The sequence below is a fragment of the Bos taurus genome, chromosome 16, assembly GCF_002263795.3.
Source record: "Bos taurus isolate L1 Dominette 01449 registration number 42190680 breed Hereford chromosome 16, ARS-UCD2.0, whole genome shotgun sequence".
In the NCBI taxonomy this organism is placed as follows: Eukaryota; Metazoa; Chordata; class Mammalia; order Artiodactyla; family Bovidae; genus Bos; species Bos taurus.
The window spans coordinates 75,891,530-75,913,478 of record NC_037343.1 but is presented as its reverse complement, the minus strand read 5'-3'; the positions used below and the strand labels follow the sequence as shown (position 1 = coordinate 75,913,478).

General features: G+C 38.9%; 1 protein-coding gene across 1 annotated transcript; it reads right to left on the bottom strand.

Moving 5' to 3' along the window:
* Positions 1 to 347: 347 nt before the first annotated feature.
* On the bottom strand, positions 348 to 20,272 carry LOC519127 (complement factor H-related protein 3-like). The gene is made up of 7 exons (XM_003587110.6): positions 20,104 to 20,272; positions 13,849 to 14,037; positions 13,235 to 13,411; positions 9,443 to 9,616; positions 8,556 to 8,732; positions 6,423 to 6,596; positions 348 to 729 (listed from the first exon to the last, which is right to left on the bottom strand). The coding sequence occupies exons 1-7, from the start codon at positions 20,159 to 20,161 to the stop codon at positions 524 to 526; spliced, it is 1,155 nt and encodes a 384-aa protein (XP_003587158.1). The 5' UTR covers positions 20,162 to 20,272; the 3' UTR covers positions 348 to 523.
* Positions 20,273 to 21,949: the final 1,677 nt, after the last annotated feature.

The window sequence follows — 21,949 nt, the reverse complement described above, 5'->3', positions numbered from 1 at the left end:
CTTTCTTTGAATTACTGTGTGCTAGATATGCATATTGTAAATGGTTATGTATTTCATCACTTTTTGGTATATTTACCTTTGGTAGATGAGCAAAAATAAGAAATATCTACTTACATCTTGTTACTATCATATGTATGACATAGTTCGCTCTTTACGTGTTTGGAAATGATATTATTTTGAAGATACCAACAAGGATTCTTTTCCTTTTTCTTCTGAAAGAGTCTCAGAAAACCTCAGAAGTTATGGAGAAATCTTTGAGAAAGTTAGGAAACTGATCTATAGAAGAGGCATTGAAGTGATTGCATTAATTTCATACTCGGGTATTTTATCAACAGGACGCATAGCACTTGGTTTGCCAAGTTTAATGAGGTGCTTTAAAGAAGTGATTCATTAGTCTTCCTGATTATAATTTCATCGTCCCCATAACATCTGATTTATGAATCAAAATGAGTTAAACAATACTTGATAAACTGAGAACTGGATTAATAATGAAACTTCTCAGTACATGTATATACAACTGCATTTAACCAGTGTCTTGTCCACAGTGAGGATACACCACTTGTCCTTCCCGACAAGCTGCTCGAAATGTGGGATACGGTGTCACTGGATGATATCCACGTTTACATATAAATTCAATATGATCCTGTGTTTTTGAGTAAAGTTTTTTTGAAGTCCATTTTAACTGTAGGTTATGTTTCTTCATCATTTCTTCTGAAATTTCACAGGCCTCTGAAGATAAAAATATAAACATAAAATATTATATAGTGAACAAATATTTTACACAGAATTTCAAGCTTTCAAGTAGAATCTTCTCTAGTCCAAAAATTCCTTCTCAAAACCTTTTCCAAACCAACTCATTGAAAATCTATCATGCAGGTTTCATTATTTTAAAAGTAAGAATGAGGTACTATATTTAATGTAATAATTAAATGTTATAATCATAGACTTACAATGTCAATTAACTTATGAAAGATTTCATTAAGGAACCTCTTGTTGCTATTGTTCCTGACCAGAAGATTTTCAAACTTTATTTCCACACATAGTAATATTTGGTAATCAAGCATGCAACAGAATGGCTTGTTAGTCCACGAAAGCTCTATTATAAACAGCTAAGCCTCATGCCCAGTACCAGGATTTCCCCAGGATCCACGGGAAGACTGGGGCATTTGCCCAAGCACTTTGGCAGCTCAGCCCACTCTCCATTCTCACCCACGTTTCTGTTTCCCTGAAGCTCACAGTAGGCCTGGCACTGACACTCACAATTGACCGCAGAGGATATACAGGTGTGAGGAATGAGGTGATGTCTCCGTTATCTATTGTTGGAGGAGGCCCACATTTTCCTTGAGAGTCTAAATTCTGTGTTGTTTGATTTACTGAAAAACCACCACCCCCCACAGTTTAAAATAAAGGAAAAAAATGTAGCCTACTATGTAATATTGAGACTTGTGACTTCTGATGACAGAAATGATTTATTGAAGAAAATCCAATCACTTAACAGGAAAGGCATATTTTTAAGGTTTACTTTTACCCCACTTGAAATCACACATAATACATTCACAAATATGTCTTCTGTGCAGGGTTCTGGTATTAAAATACATTTTCTTAGTGAATGTATGCTAGGCAGATGGATACGGAAGGGAAATAAAACATTTCTTTTGTCCTTATGTACAACATACTGCAGTGTCTTGAATCTCTAGTCATTTTTATTGATTTTCAAATTGTTTACAAAAAAACATTAGCTCCATCAACTCCTTAAATAAAATTCAAACAATTACAGATTTGAATAGTGGACTTCCTTTCTGGGACAAGTTGAGATGCTTATTACATCTGTGAAGTATTCCTTCTTATAATTAAAAATCCTGACATTATAAAAACCAACACAGGAGATTTTAAAAGATGTAGAGAAGATGTCAATCTGATTAGAGATCTTGAGATTCAAGAAATTACACTGCAGACGGTGGCTTGGGTTTTAATTTGCTTTCTGTGTATCTTGGTCAAGCCACTGAGATGACAACCCAGAAATGATAACAACTTCAAGCAAAAAGAAAAAAAAAAGGTCTCAAGAAATACTTGATCTTTTTCATCAGAGGCCCAGAAAGTGGTGTGTGTATGCCTGCTGAGTTACTTGTATCCAACTCTTGGCGACCCTATGGATTGTAGCCCGCCAGGCTCCTCTGTCCATGGGGTTCTCCAGGCAAGAATACTGGTTGCCATGCAACCCAGGGGATCTTCCTCCAGGGATCAATCCTACATCTCCTGCAGCTCCTACACTGTGGGCGGATTCTTTACTGCTGAGACATTGGGGAAGCCCAGAAACGGAGTAGGCTAGCGAGACAAAGAATTTTTATAATACTGACTTACTCTAGAAATACACCATAACAGAAGCCTAAGACTAACTCTCTCCCTGCCTTGATCAGCAGGGGCCGAGCGAGAAGCCCAGACCTCCACTCACATGGCTGGGAAGCAAGATCGCTCTGCCCTTTCTCCCTGAGTCAGTGGAGGCCAGGTGGGGACCCTGACTTACACCCTGCTTGGCAGTAATGGAGGCCTGATATATGAAAGATTCCATAAAATCTAGGGTCTCAAAAATTATAATACCCCAAAAGTCTAGGATACAGATCATTCATAATACCAAGGACCTGGAAAGCCTCAAAAGAAAAAACAAATCCACAGAAGACAACACCGAGATGACACAGATATTGAAATAACTGGTAAATGCTTTTTCTTAATGGAATTGAATTTATAGAACTAAAAAAAAAGACTAATATAATTTTAAAAACACATTGGATAGGCTCAATAATACACTGCAGATGACAGAGGGATAAAAGCTTAACTACAGACTAACTTTGAATATAGACTGAAAAAAAAAATGGACAGAGCTTCAGGCAACCATAGGAAGATAGTAAAAGATTGGAGACCCCGAAGGTAAAAAGAAAGAGGATTGAGATGAAAAAATAACTATGATGATTGAATATTTCCCAAATAGCGCACAAAGCACAAGTCTACATATTAAAGTTCAGTTCAGTTCAGTTGCTCAGTCATGTCCGACTCTTTGCGACCCCATGAATTGCAACACGCCAGGCCTCCCTGTCCATCACCAACTCCCGGAGTTCACCCAAACTCATGTCCATCGAGTTGGTGATGCCATCCAGCCATCTCATCCTCTGTCGTCCCCTTTTCCTCCTGCCCCCAATCCCTCCCAGCATCAGAGTCTTTTCCAGTGAGTCAGCTCTTCGCATGAGGTGGCCAGAGTATTGGAGTTTCAGCTTTAGCATCAGTCCTTCCAAAGAACACGCAGGACTGATCTCCTTTACAATGGACTGGTTGGATCTCCTTGCAGTCCAAGGGACTCTCAAGAGTCTTCTCCAACACCACATATTAAAACATCTGAAGAATTCCAAACAGTATAAACCCATAGAAATTAATGTCAAGATACATCATAACTAAATCGCTGGAAACCAAAGGAAAAAATCTCAAAAGTAGCTAGATAGATATTATGCAATACTTATACAGAAAAAGGATCCAAGCATCAGTAGAGTTCTCATCCATAACAACAGAGCCAGGAAAAAGTGACATCATTTTTCCAATCCTGGAAGAAAAGAATCATCAACCCCAAATTCTATATCCAGTGATACCATCCTATAGGATTAAAAGGAGAAAGAAAGACATCCCAGACAAAGGAAAACAGAATTTGTCGCCAGCAGACCTACGTAAAGAATTGCTAAGGGAATTCTTAAGATAGAAAGGAAAATAGAAAAGGGATTGAGACTTTAGGAAGGAAGGAAAAATAATAGAATTGATTTTTAAAATTCAGGGGTAAATATAATAAGACTGTCTTTTCCCTAATGATTTTATTAGATCATGGTCATGCAAAATTATGTCATTTGATATAGTGCTCAGTATATGTTGAGGGAATATTTAAGGAATTTATGTTAAAAATGTGGGGAGGGTAAATAAATCTAAATGGAAATAAGGTTTCCACATTTCACCTGAGGTGATGAAATGTCAGCAACAGTAGGGAGTGATAAACTACCTATGTTACCTTAATGCCTAGAGCAATATTAATAAAGCCCTGCAGAGAAAGCATGTACTCGAAAGCAATGCAGATGTGTCACAGTTAAATTATTCTATAGTGTTCAAAATGCCACAGTGAAGAAAAGGAAATGGAGATGAGAAACAAAGAAAACACACACAAAACAAATAATAAAATGGCAGACACTGTCCCTAAGAGTAGTTACTTTAAATGTAAATGGTCTAGATACTTCAGTTTAAAGACAGAGTGGCAGGTGAACACAAAAACAGTATGCTGAGCTGTATGCTGTTTAAACAGGAAAACATATTCAAGTAGAATTTGCCAAAAATTCACACCAGGCAAAAATTAACTTGATAAACTGGAAGACTCTTGAGAGTCCCTTGGACAGCAAGGAGATTAAACCAGTCAATCTTAAAGAAAATCAACCCTGAATATTCATTGGAAGGACTGATGCTGAAACTAAAGCTTCCATACTTTGGCCACCTGATGTGAAGAGCCAACTCATTGGAAAAGACTGTAATGCTGGGAAAGATTGAGGACAGGAGGAGAAGGGAAGCGATAGAAGATAAGATGGTTGGATGACATCACGGACTCAACGGAGATGAGTTTGAGCAAAGTCTGGGAGATAGTGAAGGACAGGGAATCCTGGTGTGCTGTAGTCTGTGGGGTCGATAAGAGTTGGACATGACTTAGGGATGACTTACAACAATTTCTTGTTTAGATTTCCTTTCTGAACTCTAAACACTGAAGCGTCCTAAGATCAAGTTTCAGACTTTTTTTTTTTTTTATGTGTACACTAATTCCCTGAATGAGTTCAACTCATTAATAACTTTAAATATCACCCATATGTGAAGAATCCCAAAAGACGCCACATTCTATTATCAGACCCCAGTTGCCTATTGCATGTCTCAGAGTGAAATTCCTTGGGCTGTCAAATGTACTTATGGTATCTTTAACACATTTATTCTTCAAGAAATAACTATCTTAATATTTAAGACTGGAAATTTTCCATGATTCCAACCGTTCAAATCTGGTAAACTATTTCATAAAATATGTATGTGAGGTTATTTATTCATTCCACAAAAGAATATGTTAAGCACCATCATTTTCTTTTAATCAAAAAATTATTCCCTAAGAACTTCTTCAATATCTATTTATATCAACATATTTTATTCCTAATCAGATCAGATCAGTTCAGTTCAGTTGCTCAGTCATGTCCGACTCTTTGCGACCCCATGAATCACAGCACACCAGGCCTCCCTGTCCATCACCAACTCCCGGAGTTCACCCAGACTCACGTCCATCGAGTCAGTGATGCCATCCAGCCATCTCATCCTCTGTCGTCCCCTTCTCCTCCTGCCCTCAATCCCTCCCAGCATCAGGGTCGTTCCCAATGAGTCAACTCTTAGCATGAGGTGGCCAAAGTACTGGAGTTTCAGCTTTAGCATCATTCCTTCCAAAGAAATCCCAGGGCTGATCTCCTTCAGAATGGACTGGTTGGATCTCCTTGCAGTCCAAGGGACTCTCAAGAGTCTTCCCCAACACCACAGTTCACTGCAGCACTATTTACAATAGGCAGGCCACAGAGACAACCTAAATGTCTCCTGGTTGATGTGCAGGAGCACATGGGTGGCTCAGCTGGTAAAGAACCCACCAGCAATGAATGAGACCCAGGTTCGATCCCTAGGTTGGGACGATCCCCTAGAGAAGGGGATGGCAATCCACTCCAATATTCTTTTTTGTACAGTTCTGTGTATTCTTGCCATCTCTTCTTAATATCTTCTGCTTCTCTTAGGTCCATACCATTTCTGTCCTTTATCGAGCCCATCTTTGCGTGAAATGTTCCCTTGGTATCTCTAATTTTCTTGAAGATATCTCTAGTCTTTCCCATTCTGTTGTTTTCCTCTATTTCTTTGCATTGATCGCTGAAGAAGGCTTTCTTATGTCTTCTTGCTAGTCTTTGGAACTCTGCATTCAGATGTTTATATCTTTCCTTTTCTCCTTTGCTTTTTGCTTCTCTTCTTTTCACAGCTATTTGTAAGGCATCCCCAGACAGCCATTTTGCTTTTTTGCATTTCTGTTCCATAGGGATGGTCTTGATCCCTGTCTCCTGTACAATGTCACGAACCTCATTCCATAGTTCATCAGGCACTCTATCTATCAGATCTAGGCCCTTAAATCTATTTCTCACTTCCACTGTATAATCATAAGGGATTTGATTTAGGTCATACCTGAATGGTCTAGTGGTTTTCCCTACTTTCTTCAATTTAAGTCTGAATTTGGCAATAAGGAGTTCATGGTCTGAGCCACAGTCAGCTCCTGGTCTTGTTTTTGCTGACTGTATAGAACTTTCTCTTAAATCAAGGAGTGGGTAGACAAGATACTCTACCTTTGCACTGAGGTGGTTTTGTCCAAGTTCCATTTAAACATGTCACTTCTATGTCCCCCAAAATGTCGTAAGTTCCGGTGCATTTATAACGTACTCTCTCACCATTTTGATACCTAGGCTTCTCACTTTGTATAACTGCATTTTCCACTCTGGGTGGATTCACACAGGAAACATCTGAAAAAAAGAAAAAAAGTATTTCTAATATAATGATCCTTATGAACAATAAGCCAATGAGTGAATGTCAAATATATTCCATGGTTACTTAAATTCAATAGGTAATCTGTCATGAAAGACTGCTAAATTCAATAAGTTTACATATAAGATTAAGGAAAAGGAGATAAAGCAATATTTTTCAGTGCAAATTAAGCTTTTTTTACCTTAAATCTCTGCCCCAGCCTTCACTAGCAGGTTAATACATGATTTCAGGCCAGTGAAAATGAGAGCTTTTCTGGACAACTCTTTCTGAGTTTAGTAAAATCAGTGTTATATAAATTCACAATGAATTTATAAACCATAAGAAAGTCATAATAATAAGATCATATGGATTTGATTTAAATCATCAGGATTTGGTTTATAGTCATTCTGTTTATTAACTGTAACTTAAGACACCTAGAAAAATAAACACAGTAGATACTTCTTTAGAAACTTGATTAAGAATTAGCACACTTTGAAGAATACCATTGTTGAAGGAAGAAGATGATTAATTAAAAGATTCAAACATATCTGGGAAACAAAACTATTCTTTGATGGTATTTTTTGGAAATGCTTAAGGATACCACAGTGAGTGATGGGTCATCCCTCAGTGAGATTCAGGGGATGTAAGGTACAAGAGGCTGTAGCCTTGACTCCTAAACTGAAATATGCAAAGAATCCCTTGGGATTCCTTAAAACAGTGTCAGAGTTGCAGCCCCAGAGGTTTTCATTCAACAGGTCTGAATGAGCCTGTGAATCTGCTTGCATATCTAACAGTTTTCCAGAACATACTGAGATTGCTGTGCCAGGGATGTGCTTTTAGAATTATTGGGCTACAACGCTAAACACTGAGAACACAATCCCATCTCTTTTTATGTTGAGACATAAACTTTTTTGGCCTGTATGCGGGTCAAGGAGTAACAGTCAGAACTTGACATGGAACAATTGTCTGGTTCAAAATTGGGAAGGATGTATGACAAGGCTGTATATCATCACCCTGCTTGTTTAACTGCTATGCAGAGTACATCATGTGAAATGCTAGGCTGGCTGAATCACAAGCTGGAATCAAGATTTCTTGGAATAATATCAACAACCTCAGATATGCAGATGGTACCACTCTAATGGCTGAGAGTAAAGAGGAACTAAAGAGTCTTGAGAGTGAAAGAGAAGAGAGAAAAAGCTGGCTTGAAAGTCAATGTTCAAGAAACTAAGATCGTGGCATCCAGTCCCATCACCTAATGGCAAATAGAAGGGGAAAAAGTAGAAGCAGTGACTGATTTTATTTTCTTGGGCTCCAAAATCAATGTGGACGGTGAGTGCAGCCATGAAATTAACAGATGCTTGCTCCTTTAGAGGAAAGCTGTATCAAACCTAGACAGCGTATTAAAAAGTAGAGACATCACTTTGCCTACAGAGGGCAGTATAGTCAAAGCTATGTTTTTTTCCATTCATCCTGTATGGATGGGTGAGTTAGATCATAAAGAAGGCTAAGTGCTGAAGAATTGATGGGTTCAAGCTGTGGTGCTGTTGAGAGTCCCTTGGACTGCAAGGAGATCAAACCAGTCAACTGTAAAGGAAATCAACCCTGAATATTCATTGGAAGGACTGATGCTGAAGCTGAACCTCTAATACTTTGGCCACCTGATGTGAAGAGCCAACTCACAGGAAAAGACCCTGATGCTAGGAAAGATTGAAGGCAGGAGAAGGGGGTGACAGAGGATGAGATGAACTCAATGGACATGAGTCTGAGCAAACTCTGGGAGATAGTGAAGGATGGGGAAGCCTGGTGTGCTGTAGTCCATGGGGTCGCAAAGAGTCAGGCACGACTTATCGACTGAACGACAATAAGAACAACGAATAATCTATGGCCATTTAATGATGGTGAATATTATATTACTTAAGATACTTTAACAATAAAATTTAAAAATTTTACCAAAGTACCTCTGCACACTGGCCTTCCTATCCACTTGCTCTTAACACACTGTATAGTGTTGGATCCATTCAGCTGATAATATGGTCGACATTTAAAAGCCACTTGTTCTCCTGATCTGTATGATTTCTTCTTCTTGCCTGTGAGTACAGCATCATCAAAGCTGGGCAAGTTAAAACAATCTGTGCCTGAAAAAAAAGGAATATATATTAGTTTAGTCCATCTTTAAAAATACATAGTGACCAATGATTATATTCCAGAAAAATAGATAGGTACATATCAAACCAATGAATATTGTACAAATTTCTCTTATAACTTAAAACACATGTCAGACATCTTGACCTAGTCACACTGAGTGTCTCTATACTCATCAGAAGTACAACATGGGAATGGTGATATTCAAAGAGATAGGGATGCGTGTGATGCTTGAGAGCATACTTCTCACACTTAAATTCTTTTTCCCCATTGCAGGCCGCCTACATTATAAACGTGTTTCTGTTTCTTGTATCAAAATCTGTTACCTTGAATTACGTCACGTGTCTTAGAAAATTATGTATTATAAAGAAATGATTGATAAATTAACAGTACATTGAGTAGTGATAAGACTGATAAGCAGAGGTCAACTGTGATACAGTCGTGTGGAACAAAGACCAGAAATCTGAGAATGTTTATCAGAGGATGTCCAAACTGCACCCAAGTTGATATGAAAATGAGATAATTTAGCTCCTGTTTTCAAACTTCTGTTATTACTAGGATTGTTAATTCCCTACTAGAATTCAGAACTTTCACAAGATGCCTTGTAAAGTTCTAGAATTACTGCTTAGTTTCATATTTGTACCATCTATGCTCTTAATTAAAGATATTTATCAGCATTAGAATAAAATGAAATGCACTATACTTATGCATTTTGGTGTACGGGACCATTTTCCTCCTAAACATCTTATAGATGCAAATCCATAAATCCTAAATCCTTCGTCACAGGTGTATGTGACTTTTTCTCCATATTGGTAACTGTCTTTCTTGTGACGTACAGCACCATTCTGAATTGAAGGTGGAAGTCCACAGGGAAGTCCTAGGAATAAATGGAAGAAAGATTTTATGTTTCACTAACTCTGAAATTTAACTTATGTACTGCTTGTCATATTTGATAGTTTAATTGAAAGTAATAAACGATTTTACAGGAGCTTACATGATATCACACAGAAGTGCACACATGTGTCCTAAAATCACCATTCTGATGTGTGTCCAGCTGTCCACATAAGCAAGAACTTGAAACCAAAAGTACCAATATATGAAGGAGACTATCTGCGCTCTCTAACCAATCATGGGTAATTAAAGAAAAGCACACTGAGATTCCATCATCTTAGAAGAAGTGCTATATATTGTAAGTTATTAGAAGGGACATTGTAGGAAGGACAGAGGACATTTTTTGGAAAAAAACTTGGTGGCAGTGCAAACACTTCAACTTCTATGAATAGTCAAATTATGAATACATTTACTGATATGAATAGGAAGGTTTAATTTTGATATACATCCATTGCCAACACAAAAAATTTGCCAAAATTAAAAGTGATTCTATATGAAACCAGTGAAATTAAGAAAAAGAATGATTTGAATATGCAAAAAATTAATTAAATGCATTAATATATAAATTACATATAAGTGCCATAATACATACAAAGTTTGATATACTGAATAAAGGAGTCTGTCTCATGACTTTGTTGCCAATTCATTAGTGTAAAAAAGTGGGATTAACACACATTGAGGATAACACGGTTGAAGGAAGAAGATAACCAAAAGATCCAAATAGAAGATCTGACAAAATAACAGAAAAATAAAGGTATAATTTACAAAACTACTCTTTAATGATATTTTGGGCAAATGCTTAAGGACACCGCAGTGAGTGATGTGTATAATTCCTCAGTGAGATTGAGGGGATGTAAGGTACAAGAGGCTGTAGCCATGGCTCCTAGACTGAAATGTGCACAGAATCCCTTGGGAACCTTTAGGACAGTGTCAGGATTGCAGCCCAGAGTTTTTCATTGAACAGTTTTTTACGTTTTCAACGTTTTCAGCGCTCTCTGAAAACAATTTTTAAATGAACTGGCATTTAAATATACTGGCATTACACTGAAAATTAAGAATATATTCTACATTTTGTGAAAAGAGATATGCCTGTTACCTAGATCTAATTTTGTTAAAACATTAGCATGACAGCGTTGTTAGTGACTTTGAAATATAGTCAACTAAACATATTTAAAATATAGGAGTTGATGAGGTTTGAATCTGCAAAATCATCTCCCTATGCAAGATTATGAAAATAACCATTGTTCCCCAAAGTTTCTTCATATTACAAATAAGAATCTCCCAAACATGTTCGAGTCATACTCTAGCTTTTCTGTGACATATTTTCTATTCACATTTTCATGAGCATATCCACATGACCTCACAAGCAATATTCAGTGGCCTTTCGCACTGTGGTACTCAGAATACAGAAAACAATTCATTTTATTTCCCCCTTAGGTGAACATGTTGATTTTTTCATTAAAGTATTATTTATAAGTATCTCACCTTGCAGGTTATTTCTACCAGGAGATTCAATCAAAAATATATGCACATGAAAGTAGATAAAATTATATTAAGGAGGAAGGCTGAGTGTCTGAATCAATTTCAACTTACCCTGTCCTTAAGCAGTGGAAGCCCGCAAGGTGAGAAAGACATTGATTAGTAACAGCACGTTAGGTTTATCTCGATGGTACAGTCACACAAATATTCCAGTTGCACCATTTGAGGTTTAAAATCTGCCTCATTTGCAGTTCTCAAATGTGACTCCGAAATTAAGTGTATTACAGCGAAGCTGGTTAATGCATCATTTAGTAAATATCAAAGTTCAATGTCTTACACTATCCCTAAATGTTTTCTGTTGGTAGTTTCATGGTAAGTTACTTTATTCATCACCTGACAAGTATAGCCATAGCTTTATGTGCGACCAGGTATGAACTGGCTCCAGAAGTAATATAAAATACTAATTTTCAAGAAAACATCTCAAGACAGTAGGTGAAGTTCTTTCTGCCTGTTGAATCATCTGTATTTTCATGGGCTATGGAAACTGATAAATTTTTTAAAATTACAGTAGATCTTATGTACTACACAGGTTATGGGGTGTTAAATGTGGTGATAGTGTTAAAGAATCCACCTGCCAGTGCAGGAGACGTGAGTTTGATCCCTGGATTGGGAAGATCCCTTGAAGAAAGTCATGGCAACCCACTCCAGTATTCCTGCCTCAAGAATTCCATGGACTGAGAAGCCTGGCAGGCTACAGTCCATGGAGTCGCAAAGAGTCGGACACAACTGAAGTGACCGATCACTCACAGTGTAATGATTTGACTTATATATAATGATATGTTTACAACAGTAAGTTTAGTGAACACCCATCATTTCATTGTTTGATATCAGTTGCTGTATAATTATTATGTTCTTCTGTTTGTGTTATAGTCCTTGATCTTTGTGTTCCTTATAGTCTCATGTTTGTTTTGCGTTTAAAGCACGCTGTTTGCATTTAAAGCAGCAGTCACTTCCTCTAGTCTTTACAGACTTGCCTTGGGGAGAGAAGTTCACTCTGTCACTGATAGGATTTTGAGGCTTTTCCAGACCTCTTTTAAGGATACACCTGGCCACATATCTCAGTTTCTCTTGGGAGAGAATTCTGAAGCTTGTATGCTTCTCTCCACCCAGGAAAGCCGGTCTCTGTGCTGACAGCTTCCCGGCTGCTTCCCTGGGCAATGCTGAATAGTCAGTTTGTGTGCTTTCTCACAGTCCCAGGGGTCAGTCTGGCTTCTGGACGTCTCACAGATCAAAGGCTTGGGACACCACCGTGAGGACCTACACAGGGAGCTGGCCCTGGGGCAGGGGGATGTGGATGTGTTGAGGTGCCCATGGGTGAGCAGGACCCACAAGCAAGGTGTCTGCAACGCCTACAGGGTGGGCTTCCTGGTAGTGTCTCCAATATGGTCAGTGGGATCCATGTCCCTCAATGAGTTCTAGCTCTGGAAGCTGTACAGCCGGCCTCTCCCCACCCCTCAGCCATGCAGGTGACCCCCGTGTCCTGTGTCCTGGATGAGGGGAGATAGAAGGGCGCCTTCTCATTAGTGCTGGAGGCTGAGGAAGCCACGCTTGGTCAGATGCTCTGATTCCCCCACAGGTAAAATCCCGTGCTGAGCGGTGTCTCTTGGCACTAAGCTGTGCCGCTTTAGGGGAGGGCGACACACGAAGGGTGAGGCTGTTCCTCCAAGCCTCTGTGACGTGCCGGGTCTTGAGTATTTGCTGTAATCGCTCTGCTAGACTCCTTGCCTCCCACAAAGATACTCCTTCATGCGTGACTGTCAAAGGTTGTGTTTATATCAGGAGAGACAGCAAAACTCCTATTCTGCCAGCTTTCTAACTTCACCCTGTCATTACGGTTTCTTCTTTGTGATTCTTTTCATTTTCTTGACTAATGTCCATCAATAGGCACATTTATTTGGTTATACACTTATCTAGGAATCTGTACACTCATACACGCTTGTTAGAGAATAAAATTAAATAGGTCCTCAGACAAAACAAAAGGCTGATCTACACATTTTTCAGTGGATAATACAGCTGAGTCTTAGAAACTTAGGAACATACTGGGGTCTGAGCCCAGTTTACTCACCGACGCGGACGCATATTGGAGGAGGGTACCAGCCCTTCTCTGTGCAAGTCATCGTGTTCTGATTATTGTGAAGACTATAGCCATCATGGCAGCGGACTCTTACAGTTTTACCTTGTAAATACTTTTCTTGGGAGTTTGTGTAATATCCATTTTCCAAATAATTGAAAGTGCATTGTCCTAAGGATCATAAAAACAACAGAATAGAAAAATAACATATGTTTGGTAAAAGCACAGCAAAAATTAACTTTATAGTATTTACCTGACAGTGCATTAGTATTCTAAAATAACATATAACTTAATAAAAAGGAAAGTTACTACCACACTTATTAAAAAGGAAAAAAAATAAATGAATACTCCATGTCATTTATCTTTAGTTTTTATAATTGAAATACGTATAAATGATGCAGATATTCTTGTAAGGTCTCTATAATTCTCCTGTGATTTCCAGGAAGAGCTCCTCAGGAAAGGAAGAACTATTTGGATCTTTTTACTCATAGAACTTGTTCCTCAGCCTTCCTGTTGTATACAAGACCTAATTGTACTCACTAGTGAGTACTAGTGTCTCTTCACACTTTGAAAGATTTATACACATAAAATTTAAGAGGTTTACTTACTGAGGCAGGGCACTTCTGGAGACCATCCTTTCAGGGTGCAAGTCATGTAATCCCAGGAACTTTGTGAAGGAGTTACAAAATACCGGTTGCAGCGATAGGAAAACTGTTGACCTACACTCGCTGGAAAGTATCCTTTAAATGCATAATATAACCTTCCATGTTTTATTACTGGAACATCACAAGGTTTCACTTGAAATGAAAAAAAAGTATAAATAATATTTTATCTTAATAATCAAAATGGTTTCATCTATTTATTATATCCTCTTACTAGCACAATTACACTCATTGCACTAGGGATTCTAGGACAAAAAAAATGTATAAAAACTTGAGATGACTAACATATGTAAGGAGATCCATGCTAATGTAGCTGCTAGTCCAGGGTCTGGTTTCTCCTTGCCTGCCTCTGGGAGGCCCAGCATTTCCAGTTTCCTGGGATTACAGAGAACGAAACAGCAGTTATGAATGGCTGTGCCAGCACTCCTCACAAGTCATTTCCCAGCTACATGTGGAGTGAGCAGCTCCAAGTTTCTTCATGGAAGAATCACACCACACATCTAGACCCTCATCTTCTTTAGCTGCTGCCCGAGGAATTGGCTTCTAACTAACCCGTCCCTGAGAGCTGAGGAAGCCCAGAGTTTGCTTGGTGCCTGGGGACTACAGAGAGCTGAATCATGGTTTCGAAGAGCACAAGGTTTGAAGGAGCGTGCATGCATTTGCACAGCTCCTCTCCCCAACTCAGTCCAGAGTGAATGAAATGATAACCTCCAGTTCCCAGGTTTACCAACTATTCTGGCTTCTAGCCTACCTCTCTCAGGACACTAATGGGAGTTGGCATACTCTAGACCCCTGCAAGATGCTAAAAACAAAGACGGTGGTTTGGATGAGCATAGAGGTTAGAGAGGCACCCAGAATCTCTGGCTAGGCTGGTTGATGAAAGGGTTCTATGTATGAGACAGGTCTGTGAAGACTAGGAAAAGTGGACATTTAATATAATGTACAGATATCAACACAGAAAGAGTCAGACACGACTGAGCGACTGAACTGAACTGAAGTGACTTAGCATGCATGCATGCACATTTCCACCCAAAGATTGGAGACCTGTGATTTACCCAATGAAGATTTAAAAACAGCTGTTTTTAAAAACTCCATGTGCTACAAGAAAATACAGTAAGACAGTCAAACAAAAGCAGGAAAACAATAAATGAACAAAATGAGCAGTTTAAAAAAATAAACAAATCATATAAAAACTCCAGAAATTGTGGTACTGAAGGATTCAAGGATGAAATGAAAATGCTTTAGAGAGCATCAACCACAGAATGAAACAAGCAGAAGAAAGAATCTGTGAGATAGGTGACATATTGAAGTTATCCAGTTAGAGGAGAATAAAAAGAAAATAAAACAACAACAACAAAAATAAAAATAAAAAACAAAAAAAGAATGAAAAAAGTCTATATGATCTATGGAGCAGCATCAACAGAACTAACTTGTGAACTCTTGAATTTTCAGAAGGAGGAAAGGGGAGATGAGTGTGAAAGCTAATTTAAAGAATAACTGAGAACTTCCAAAATCAGGGGTGTGATTGGATATCGAAGTTCATGAAGTTTATACGTGACTAAACAAAATCAAACATCCTCTTCCAACAACACAAAAGAAGACTCTACACATGGACATCACCAGATGGTCAACACCGAAATCAGATTGATTATATTATTTGCAGCCAAAGATGGAGAAGCTCTATACAGTCAGCAAAAATAAGACCAGGAGCTGACTGTGGCTCAGATCATGAATTCCTTATTACCAAATTCAGACTTAAATTGAAGAAAATAGGGAAAACCACTAGACCATTCAGGTATGACCTAAATCAAATCCCTTATGATTATACAGTGGAAGTGAGAAATAGATTCAAGGGATTAGATCTGATGGACAGAGTGCCTGATGAACTATGGAATGAGGTTTGTGACATTGTACAGGAGACAGGGATCAAGATCATCCCCATGGAAAAGAAATGCAAAAAAGCAAAATGGCTGTCTGGGGAGGCCTTACAAATAGCTGTGAAAAGAAGAGAATCGAAAAGCAAAAGAGAAAAGGAAAGATATAAGCATCTGAATGCAGAGTTCCAAAGAATAGCAAGAAGACATAAGAAAGCCTTCTTCAGCAATCAATGCAAAGAAATAGAGGAAAACAACAGAATGGGAAAGACTAGAGATCTCTTCAAGAAAATTAGAGATACTAATGGAACATTTCATGCAAAGATGGACTCGATAAAGGACAGAAGTTGTATGGACCTAACAGAAGCAGAAGATATTAAGAAGAGGTGACAAGAATACACAGAAGAACTGTACAAAAAAGATCTTCACGAGCCAGATAATCAGGATGGTGTGATCACTGACCTAGAGCCAGACATCCTGGAATGTGAAGTCAAGTGGGCCTTAGAAAGCATCACTATGAACAAAGCTGTAGTGGAGGTGATGGAATTCCAGTTGAGCTATTCCAAATCCTGAAAGATGATGTTGTGAAAGTGCTGCACTCAATATGCCAGCAAATTTGGAAAACTCAGCAGTGGCCACAGGACTGGAAAAGGGCAGTTTTCATTCCAATCCCAAAGAAAGGCAATGCTAAAGAATGCTCAAACTACCGCATAATTGCACTCATCTCACACGCTAGTAATGCTCAAAATTCTCCAAGCCAGGCTTCAGCAATATGTGAACCGTGAACTTCCTGATGGTCAAGCTGGTTTTAGGAACCAGAGATCAAAGTGTCAACATCCGCTGGATCATGGAAAAAGCAAGAGAGTTCCAGAAAAACATCTATGTCTGCTTTATTGACTATGCCAAAGCCTTTGACTGTGTGGATCACAATAAACTGTGGAAAATTCTGAAAGAGATGGGAATACCAGACCACCTGACCTGCCTCTTGAGAAACCTGTATGCAGGTCAGAAAGCAACAGTTAGAACTGGACATGGAGCAACAGACTGGTTCCAAATAGGAAAAGGAGTGGGTCAAGGCTGTATATTGTCACCCTGTTTATTTAACTTATATGCAGAGTACATTATGAGAAATGCTGGACTGGAAGAAGCACAAGCTGGAATCAAGATTGCCGGGAGAAATATCAATAACCTCAGATATGCAGATGACACCACCCTTATGGCAGAAAGTGAAGAGGAGCTAAAAAGCCTCTTGATGAAAGTGAAAGTGGAGAGTGAAAAAGTTGGCTTAAAGCTCAACATTCAGAAAACGAAGATCATGGCATCCGGTCCCATCACTTCATGGGAAATAGATGGGGAAACAGTGGGAACAGTGTCAGACTTTATTTTTTGGGGCTCCAAAATCACTGCAGATGGTGACTGCAGCCATGAAATTAAAAGACGCTTACTTCTTGGAAGGAAAGTTATGACCAACCTGGATAGCATATTCAAAAGCAGAGACGTTACTTTGCCAACAAAGGTTCGTCTGGTCAAGGCTATGGTTTTTCCTGTGGTCATGTATGGATGTGAGAGTTGGACTGTGAAGAAAGCTGAGCGCCGAAGAATTGATGCTTTTGAACTGTGGTGTTGGAGAAGACTCTTGAGAGTCCCTTGAACTGCAAGGAGATCCAACCAGTCCATTCTGAAGGAGATCAGCCCTGGGATTGCTTTGGAAGGAATGATGCTGAAGCTGAAACTCCAGTACTTTGGCCACCTCATGTGAAGAGTTGACTCATTGGAAAAGACTCTGATGCTGGGAGGGATTGGGGGCAGGAGGAGAAGGGGACGACAGAGGATGAGATGGCTGGATGGCATCACTGAATTGACGGACGTGAGTTTGAGTGAACTCCGGGAGTTGGTGATGAACAGGGAGGCCTGGCATGCTGCAACTCATGGGGTCGCAAAGAGTCGGACACAACTGAGTGACTGAACTGAACTGAACTGAAACAAAATCATCATTAAGACGCAGCTACAACACATACTATAATGAAGCTTCAAAAATTAAAGAAAAACAGAGAAGATTTAAGGGCTTGAAGTCTTAAAGGCTTAAAATCTTAAAGCATGAAAAAAAAAATCAAAGCAAAACATAAAAGCTTGAAACTTACAAAGGAACACTCATATGTCTCTAAGCATATTTCAAAGCAGAATCCTAAGTAGCCAGGAGAAAGTGGGATGATATATTCCAAGTGCTGAAAGAGAAAACTGCCAAGAATACTGTCATTCAGAAATGAATTGAAGATAAAGACTTCTCCAGACCAACAAATGCTGAGGGAACTGAATACCTCTAGACTTGCCTTACTAGAAACCCTGAAAAGAGTTATTCAAGGTGAAATTGAAGCATGTGAATTAATATCATGAAAATAACACAGTACACTGGTAAATGTAAGTGTACGGTTGCATGCAGGATACTCTAATGCTGTAACATGTTGTAATGTTGGATTTTTTTCCCTTCCCCTTCACTTCCCATATTGGGAATAAACTACTAATTTAATCTCATTCCTTTTGGTTAACATTCTAGTGTATGTTTCCAACACTGTTGGAGATTTGGAATAATTATTCTTTACTCTTGGATTTTTCAGTTTTCAGCATATGTCGTTAACAAGTGTGATTTCATGATGAGAATGGGTCATGAACAACAGATGATGAATCTATTTCTGTAATTTTGAGTTTCAATTAAGAAAAAGATATGACTTTCTATTTCTGTTGGATGAGGAAGTAGTTCTTACAAGAAGTCTACAATTGTGAAGCACTTATCTATTGTGAAAAATAATTATTCACAAATATTCAGAACATTTATCTCTAAGGCCACTTTTAGAAAGAGTTCCCTTGCTAATGAGACGACTGGTTTTCAACTGGAATATCAGGCAAGGATTTGTCAAAATTCCAAATTTCTCTCATTCTTGTATACTCCTTCTCCTCTGCTATCTCTCTTACTTAGAAATATGCCTTTAATATTTTCTGTAACTGATTAATAGACCATCTCCCATATACCTGAGAACCAGGGATAAACTGAGTAACACATCTGTCTTCCCTTTCAGCAAGCACTCTGGTAATGGAGCCATTCTTATAGGTGACCTGGGACCTGAGGTGCTTTTAATTGTTACCTTTAGGACTGGACAGGAAGCTCTGTTGTGTTGTAAACATTGTTTATGAGGAAAATTGACAAATTGATTTAAATAATATGCAAAACCCAACATGCAACATATTATGAAATCAATAATGCAGAGCAATGCATATTATAGTCACACCTAGTGTTGGAGAAGGCAATGGCACCCCACTCCAGTACTCTTGCCTGGCAAATCCCATAGACAGAGGAGCCTGGTGGGCTGCAGTCCATGGGGTCGCTAGGAGTTGGACATGACTGAGCGACTTCACTTTCACTTTTCAGTTTCATGTATTGGAGGAGGAAATGGCAACCCACGCCAGTGTTCTTGCCTGGAGAATCCCAGGGACGGGGGAGCCTGCTGCCATTTCTGGGGTCGCACAGAGTCGGACACAACTGAAGCGACTTAGCAGTAGCAGTGTTTAATGAGGAATTGTAAAACTCATTAGAAGACATATTTACAAGAAAGAAAGGACTGAATTATTAAAAAAGAAAAACAGAAGAAAAGCATCATAATGAAGAACTTATAAATTTCAAGATAGAAGTGATTAATTTTTTTTTTAATTCACAATTTCTAATGCTCTCTGAAAACAATTTTAAAGTTTTGGCATTGCAGCAGAAATAAAGAATATACTCCGGATTTTGTTAAAAGAGATGCCTGTTACCTGTAGCTAATTTTGTTAAAACATTAATTTGGCAGTGATGTTAATGACTTTTAGTAGCTTTACTAAGATATAATTGAAATACAGTCAACTGAACATACTTAAAATTTAGTATTTGATGAAGTGTGAATCTGCAAAATCAATAATCTTACCACATATAAGATTATGAAGATATACATTGTTCTCTAAATTTCTTGTATTACAAAGAAGAATCCCCTAAACATTTTGGAGTCATACTCTAGCTTTTCTGTGACATATTTTCTGTTCACATTTTCATGAGCATATTCACATGACCTCACAAATCAATATTCAGTGGCTCTGCATACTGTGGTACTCAGAGGATGTAGAAGATAATTTATCTTATTTCCCCCTCAGGTGAATATGTGATCATTATTTCATTAAGATATTCTTTATGGTTATCACATCCTGAAGACTATTTCTGCCAGTTGATTCAATCAAAAATACATACATGAAAGTAGAAACGAAGTAGGAGGAAGGGTGAGTGTTCATACCTTTTTCAACTTACCTTGCCCATGAGCACAGGAAAACCACAAGGTGAGAACAATATTGATTAGCAAAAACATGTTCGATTTTCTGATGATACATTCACACAAATACTCCAGTGGCCGTCTTTGAGGTTTAAAATCTACTTCATTTGCAGCTAGCAAATGTGACTTCGAATTTAAGTGCCTTACAATGAAGCTAGTTAATTAGTGCCATTTAATAAATATCAAAGTTCAATGTTTTACAATGTCCATAAATGATTTCTATTGGTGGTTTCACAATAAGCTATTGTGTTCAACACCTGTTATGTCCGTGTACAACTTTGTGTGGGACTGGGTGTGGACTGGCTTCAAAGTAACATAAAATATTAATTTTTATTAAAACATTTCTAGAGAATAGGTAAAGTTTTTCCCAGCCTTTGAATTATCTGTATTTTCACATGCCTAGGGAAGTGAGGCAGAGAAGGCAGTGGCAAGCACCCCACTCCAGTACTCTTGCCTGGAAAATCCCATGGATGGAGGAGCCTGGTAGGCTGCAGTCCATGGGGTCGCTAAGAGTCGGACACGACTGAGCGACTTCACTTTCACTTTTCACTTTCATGCGCTGGAGAAGGAAATGGCAACCCACTCCAGTGTTCTTGCCTGGAAAATCCCAGGGACGGTGGAGCCTGATGGGCTGCCATCTATGGGGTCGCACAGAGTCGGACACGACTGAAGTGACTTAGCAGCAGCAGCAGGGAAGTGAGGAGATTATTAAAAAATTACATTAGATCTTAATACCAAGTACACAAGTTATGGTGAATTCTTTGTATTTATATGATACTTATGTGTGGGTCAGAGAAGGCAATGGCACCCCACTCCAGTACTCTTGCCTGGAAAATCCCATGGACGGAGGAGCCTGGTAGGCTCAGTTCGTGGGGTCCCTAAGAGTCGGATACGACTGAGCAACATCACTTTCACTTTTCACTTTCATGCACTGGAGAAGGAAATGGCAACCCAGTCCAATGTTCTTGCCTGGAGAATCCCAGGGACTGGGGAGCATATTTTATGGTTGTTATTTTTTCCAGCTCTTTTGACATATAATTGACATGCAGCACTGCATAAGTTTCAAGTGTGCAGAGCATAATTGTTTTGTTCTGTTTTTAAATTGTATTTATTTTAATTGAAGGATAATCATCTTAGAATATTGTGATGGGCTTTGCCATATATCAGTGTGAATCAGCCATAGGTATACATCCTGAGCTCCCCTCCCACATCCCTCCCCACTCTACCCCTCCAGGTTGTCATAGAGCACTGGCTTTGGGTGCCCTGCTTCATACATCAAACTCACACTGGTTATCTATTTTACATACAGTAATGTATGTATTTCAGTGCTGTTCTCTCAAGGCATCCCACCCTTGCCTTCTCCTACTGAGTCCAAACATCTGTTCTTTACATCTGTGTCTCCTTTGCTGTCTTGTATGTAGGATCGTTAGTACAATCTTTCTAGATTCCATATATAGAGCATAATCATTTAATTTATATATATCTTGAAATGATGACTACAACTTTTGTGAATATCTATCATCTCATATGGGCTTCCCTGATAGCTCAGGTGGTAAAGAATCCCCCTGCAATGCAGAAGACCCCAGTTCAATTCTTGGGTTGGGAAGATCCACTGGCAAAGGGATAGGCTACTCACACCAGTATTCTTGGGCTTCCCTTGTGGCTCAGCTGGTAAAGAATCGCCTCCAATGCAGGAGACTTGAGTTCGATCCCTGGGTTGGGAAGATTCCCTGGAGAAGGGAAAGGCTCCCCACTCCAGGATTCTGGCCTGGAGAATTCCTGGACTGTCTAGTCCACGGCCTCACAAAGAGTTGGACACAACTG

Coding starts and splice junctions, on each gene's coding strand:
- LOC519127 (XM_003587110.6), bottom strand. CDS start 20,161: ATGTTTTTGCTAATCAATATTGTTCTCACCTTGTGGTTTTCCTGTGCT. Junction 13,412..13,848: donor TCCAGAAGTGCCCTGCCTCA/GTAAGTAAACCT, acceptor TATGATCCTTAG/GACAATGCACTTTCAATTAT. Junction 6,597..8,555: donor AGGAAGGCCAGTGTGCAGAG/GTACTTTGGTAA, acceptor TCTTTTTTTCAG/ATGTTTCCTGTGTGAATCCA.